Source organism: Tupaia chinensis, unplaced genomic scaffold (assembly GCF_000334495.1).
Source record: "Tupaia chinensis unplaced genomic scaffold, TupChi_1.0 Scaffold000542_1, whole genome shotgun sequence".
NCBI classification, from domain to species: Eukaryota; Metazoa; Chordata; class Mammalia; order Scandentia; family Tupaiidae; genus Tupaia; species Tupaia belangeri.
This window is the reverse complement of record NW_006160055.1, coordinates 684,547-690,924: the sequence shown is the minus strand read 5'-3', so window position 1 is coordinate 690,924 and position 6,378 is coordinate 684,547. Positions and strand designations below refer to the sequence as shown.

Sequence of the window (6,378 nt, the reverse complement as noted above, 5' to 3'; positions counted from 1 at the left end):
CGGTTCTTTTGTTGTTGTGGCCGCCCCCCCTCCTCCCCCTGCCACGAATTCAGCCCCCTCTGCACAGCCTCCCTGCTGCTTCCCCCACGGGCTGGAGCAGGGGGCAGCTGGGGCTCGGTTTCTGGAAAGGACTGAGAGCGGAACATGCCGCTGGGGTCATGGCCATAGTGCGCGGTGGTCACTGGCTGTGGCCAGGCTGCGTGGGTGCCCTCCCGCTGGTAGCCAGCTAAACCCTCCTGTGCGGAGTAGGAGGGGTGCACGGGAGCTGTGTGGCCGGTGTGAGCAGGCACTGCCCGGCTGGCAGACTCATAGTAGCCCCCGCCATTGACCATAGGCTCTGCTGGGTAGGGCTTGTCCAGGCCGTTGGTCAGTGGGGACATGGCTTCTGGGTAGCCTCCTTCACTGGTATTGGTGACCCCATCCAGAGAAGACAGTGTACCCATACTGCCCACACTGTGCCCATCCTGGTTGGGCAGCTCATCGTCCAAGATGTCCGTCTCTCGCTCAGAAGCCAAGGCCCCACCGTTGACATGAACCTGGGCTGGGACAACATGGCGGCCAGAGGAAGGAGCAGCAGGACCCCCTGCTGGGCGGGACCTGAGGTGCTGGGTGTGGTACATGGCACCTGGCTTCTCTCGCTCTAAGCCAAAGCCACTCAGAAGACGCTCCAGCTCCCTCTTCTCGTCAGGACTCAGGGCAACAGGAGCACCGGAGGCTCCAGGCACAGGCTCATCAGTCTTGTCTGTCTTGGTGGAGGCTGTGGAGTTGCCCGAGTCACTGCTCACGGACAGTGTGTGCTCCACGTGGTTGGGGGTGGCCGACAAGGCAGGGCGTGTGGCATTGACGGCCCCGGTGCTGCCATGCAGGGAGTCCTTCTTCTTCACCTTGGCATACAGGCTCCCATCCAATGGCCCCTGCGTGTGTCCTACCACCTCTGCAAGGGAGAGAACAGAGGGTGGGGCAGAGATGTCAGTGAGAGGCAGGGACACCAACTCTTCTTCCAAGGAAAGGGTTGAAAACTCCTATGCCCTGGATCTAAAGCCTTCTCTCACCATCCTGAGGTGGGGAGAGGGGAAAGGACAAAAAGGCTTCCACAAGGCTCTGGGGCAGGCCCTTCACCAATAGCCAGCTCAGGGCAGGCAGTGGAGCCTAGCTGAGGTTGAGTAGAGGGTCCTGGGGGTAGATTGCCCCAGTCCTAAACACAGAAGCATGAATGACTCTCTGGGCCTCAGTTTTACTATCTGTAAAACAGGGATAATAAGATAATCAGATTGAGCTATATGAAATTGCCAATATGCATTGACCACACACACTTCCCATTTAAATTAGCTGACACATACCCTGTGCTGAGACCAGTACCCAGTACATGGTGAGGGATCGGTAGCAGGGAGCTATAACTGTCACCATTACAAACAGTAATTCCTAAATGATACTATCTGAAGCATGCTCGGTCCTCTCGACTGCCCAATCTCTGAGCGTTTCACCCCTGCTTCAGTTCCTGGAAGTCCCACCCTGGATTAGAGGTAGAATGCCAGGAGAGGCGATCATTGCCTTAAATACACATGAGGATGTCAATGTCAGCATGGAGAACGGGTTCTTCTGACAGCAGTCTTTGCTCAGGAAAGTAGGGAAGCACCTGGGCAGGGTGTAAGGGTGCAGCGAGGGTCCACCATGCCCAGAGTACAGGGGATGGGGGAAGTAGGCTGAAGGCAGGGCCTGGCTCTCTAAGATGAACTGGCCCTCACACCTCTGTAGGTGAGTTTGTCGCTGTCTCAACACAAAGAATTTTCTAGAACTGCCCAGACATACAATGCCGTTCATCCAGCCCACCACCACATTTCCAGAGGCCTCTCCCAGTTCCTTCCCCAGCACTGCCCCACCACCCAGGCCTCAGGAGCAGAGGCAGTGTCAAGGGCAGGGCTGTAGCAAGCCTGCAAGAAGCATCCAGATCCCTGCTGCTCCAAGCCAGCCTCAGGACCCTGAAGTGCCGAGCCAAGGTGGAGTTCAGCAAAATCAGCAGTCCCTGAGCCAGAGGGGACACACTTTGCCTCTGCATGGGGGGTTGCAGGGGAAGCAGGATGCTGGAGCTGGGTTCTGGGCTCAGGATGATGGAGGAAGCACCTCAGAGATCGGGAACAGAAAAGCAGAGGTCTTCATCAGGGAGAGGTGGACTTTTGTCTGCAGACAGCTCTGGGGACCCTGGTGAGCAACGTTTTCTCCGAAAGGAAAAAGTGAGCGCTGGGTGGCTCGGGGCCAAAGGGCTGACTCAGGGACAAGGAACTTCCCCCGCCCAGAGGAACTCAGTGATTTCACACCCTGTATAGGCAGCAGCCCAGCCTCCAGCCCCAACACACACACACATATGCATATACACATATGCACACACACATGCATAAGCACCTACCCTCTTCTCACTCTAATCCAGGCCCCCAGTTGGCAAGGAACAAATTCCCCTCCCAAAGACTACACCAGCTACAACCCAGACACCAGTAGTCACACAGAGAAGCAGACAAAGACAACCAGCCAGAAATCACCCAAAGCAAAAACATCCAGATATACACACTCTTGGGTGCCCACGTGACACCAAGAACCACAGGGACACAGCCAGAAAACACAGGTGGATATGCATATGCACATGCCAGGAATAACGGTTATGGTGCAGCCAACTCTGATGTGCCAAACACTTTGTGAAGCACTCTGCACAAACATTATTTCTAATCCCATGAGTAAGAAGTACTATACCCATTGCATAGATGGAGAAGCTGAGGCTCTGAGAGGAGAAACCACGCAATTGCAAATACACAGTACCAGAGTAAACCTATGATTTAAAATCATAACTATTTTGCTCCAATTATTTTATATTATACTGTACTTCTCTCATCTCTCTCTCTCTCTCTCTCTCTCCCTCTTACACTCTCACACACACACAGAAAGCAGAGTAAACACATAAAAGACAGGAGTACCACAAAATAAGTACTTAAATTTAAAGCCGCAAAGATTGTAGAAAATACAAATGTTCCCATTATGCCCAAGGATCAGCCCTCAGGCCAAAAGTGGCAGCCTCTAAAAATACACATCATACAGAAGCCAGAAACAAGTGATCAGACGACCGCAGAACAGGAACATCCTGATTGACACGCACGCGCACAGACACACACACGAACCACAATTACATCACCCAAGAGCTAGCACAGAAAGGACTTGCCAGGCCATGAGGCCCCGACTCACTCCGTGGAGGCTGGGTACTTCGCCCATTCTCTGAACTCTCCACCATCTCTTTGCCCCGTTTTCCCTCAGGCTTCAGGACCTCAGCCAGCCACCAGCTTCAAGCGACACAGAGTTAAGAGTGTGGCTGCAGCCCGGGGCTTGCAAGGCTCACAGGGCCAGGGTCAAGACTGAACTGGAAAGGTGCTTTGGCTGAGATACGTTCTGAATCTCCACTGGCCAGCCCCCATGGCTTAACCCTGAAGGGCTGTTAAGATAGAGATCCAGGCATGCTGCTCATCCGATGCTGCGTCCCTCTGAAGAACTGGGCTCCTTGCTACGTCCCTCTGAAGAACTGGGCTCTTTGCTACACAAGAAAGAAGAGACCTAGGGGGCTGTTTCCAGCAGGCCAAAGTACTGAAGATAGAAGCCTCTCACCCATTCAGACATCTGGGCAGTTCTCCTGACCACAGTTTTCTGACCACTACGGTCAGAAAGCACGAGCACGCATACCTACATGCAAACACCAATAAGAACAGCAAACATGCCCTCAGACCAGCTATCAGAGTTCAAAGAGCTGGTTTTCCTTCTCATGGGGCCTGGGAGGCTGCAGGCCCATACCTGGGCCCTGGATCCAATCTGTGGCCTGCACCTGAGATGCCATAGTGTCCCTCCTGGGCCACTAGTTCCCTCCTACCCCTGTACCCTTTCTAACCTCAAATCCGTGCTCACATGGCCTGGAAGTGGGGAAGGCAAAGGCTGGCATGTCTAACAGCTTCCCTCTGACACTTAGGCACAGAGGGCCACAAAGGCCGCAGGTGCACACAGGCCCTCCCCAGCATTTCACTCGAGGTTTATAAGAGAAGAGTTTTCAGAGATCTGCGAGAGCATCTCTCAGGACAGGGTGGTATGGAGGTTAAGGCACTGGATCCCACATGGCCGACTGCGTAGTTTGAGTCTCAAACTCTGCGGTTTAAACTCATGCCAGGCACATATGCATGCACGCCCAAAACCCTGTAGAGAGAGTGGAGAAGGGACTGAAGTGTGGCCATTCCCCTGGGTGGGGGGGGAGGACGAGTTCTCACTTTCCCTCTCTCTGTGTCTCTCTCTCTCTCTAGTGAGTGCATATGCCCTATAACAAAAAAGCTTAAAAATATAAGAGGCCAGCAGGTGGTGTGGTGGTTAAGGTGCTGGATTCCCATAGGGTTGAGCAAGGTTCAAGTCTCGGATCTGGCAGCTTGCTTTCTTCTTTTCCCTTTCTCTCTCTCTCTGGTCAAATTTTTAAAATTTATAACAAATGAGGGGGTAGTAGGTGGCATGGTTAAGGTACTGAACTCCCACAAGGCTGACCACAGGTCAAGTCTTGGACCTGGTGGCTTGCTCTCTCACTTTCTAGCTCTCTCTCTCTCTCCTTCTCTTATCAAATTTAAAAATGATAATAATAAAAATATACATATTTAAAAATAATAACAACAAATGGAATTAAATAAATAAATAATTCTTTTTAAAAAAAAAAGAAAAAAGAAAGCATCTCTCTAGGCAGGGGAGAGAGTTCACACCATGACTATTACCTGATATCTTGGCCCTGTCTTGCTCTGGCCAGGCCGCGATCTTCATCGATTTTGAAAATGTCAATCTTAAACACATTCTACTGTGTAATTTGTCCCCACACAGGTTACAGTTTGCAGCAACACGTGAGGAACAATAACAGCTGAGCCAAGGGCTCAAGAAGAAAATCAAAGAGGTTTAAGTTGTTTAATTAAATCCTGTTTGCTAAACGCAATCGCCAATGTCTCCTGCTGCTCTCTAAGAAGGAGTCAGTTGCTCCTGACCACTCAGAGCTGGCCACAAAGGCTAACACGCCAGGCTGTTCTGCACCTTCCCTGAGTTGTCCTCTTTACATCAAGGGGAGAGTCTGATGACACCCAGGCCTGTGTGGCCCCCAGGAAGACTCTGCTGAAACCCCAGTTAATGAACTTGACCTGCAGGACACAGCGCCCTCCTCCTTCCTTCAGAGATGAAGGTAGATGCCTTCCCCCACACCGGCACACGCGGTCTCGTCACTTCTCTCCCCAGCCACCACGGCGGCATTAAGAGCTATTTACCAGGACCACAAGAGGCCGGAACACAAGGTTGGTTTCAGTCTATCAAGGCAGGAAGGGCAAACGAGAAAGGCGGGCAGAGTGAGGGAAAGAAGTGAAATCAAGTGGGAGAGGAGAGGAGAGGAGACTTGGGGAGTGATGGATTTCAGGCTCTTAAGCTAAGGGGACACCAGAGCCATCTCATCAAAGTCCTAGCATCCTCCCTGGGAGTGGCCAGTTTGGATAAAACCATCTCAAATGAAAAGGAATTGGATACTAGTGGGAGGTGGGCATAGAACAGAGGGAGGAATCTACATGGTCAGGACCAAGGGTCTGGCAGGAGTGACAGTGGAGCTGAAGGATAAGCTGAGGCAGAAACACGAGTTCCAGGCAGTGCAGGGTGGAGAGTTCCCGGGTCCCAAGACCAGGCCAGCCTGGATGTCCTGCCTAAGGGGTCATCTCCCTGCCTCTGAGCAGAAAGGTCCTGCGCCCTGCCTATTTCTCTACTGAAGTTGAGGAATCCACTCTCTCCTAAGCCCCTGGCTTTGTCTGAATATGTCTCCCACTCATCACAGCAGCTGCTGGAAGCCCAGGGATCCACCCGCAATGCTGAACTTGATTGCACCAAGGGGCCCTTATTCCTTGGCGGCCATGATCCAGATGTGCAAGTCATGCTTCTGGAAAGATCTGAGGAAAATCCCCAGCTGACTTGGACGTGGACTTGCTCCCTGAGGCGCCCTCCCCGTGAGCAGTGGGAACATGTGTGTGGGGCTGGAAGTACAGTAAAGGCCAGGATGCCGGAGAATAAAGATGGATCCATCTGCTATGCTGCACAAAGAACAAAAGAAAGAAATTGGAGATCCAAAGCTATATCATGTTTTTAATGCCAGAACGTGTATGCATGAGCCAGGGTGAGAGGAAGAGACTGGGCATGCCTTCCAGTCCTGGTCACATCACAACCCTTTTTCTTCCATCCTTCTGTCCTGGGTACACACCCAGTGTGTTTATTTTGAAGTCACTGGGGCTGGGCTTTGAACTGTGGTTGCCTATGTGGGACCCAGCACCCAGTATGCAGCATTTAACCACTGCACTA

At 52.3% G+C, this 6,378-nt stretch overlaps 1 protein-coding gene across 1 annotated transcript in view; it reads right to left on the bottom strand.

Annotated features, from left to right (window-relative positions):
• The window catches only part of TNS1 (tensin 1), a 132,231-nt gene that overhangs the window by 51,589 nt on the left and 74,264 nt on the right, over nt 1–6,378 (bottom strand). Inside the window, exon 14 of the mRNA XM_027775313.1 lies at nt 73–934. Within this exon, the coding sequence (XP_027631114.1) occupies nt 73–934 (862 nt within the window). The remainder of the gene's footprint in view (nt 1–72; nt 935–6,378) is intronic.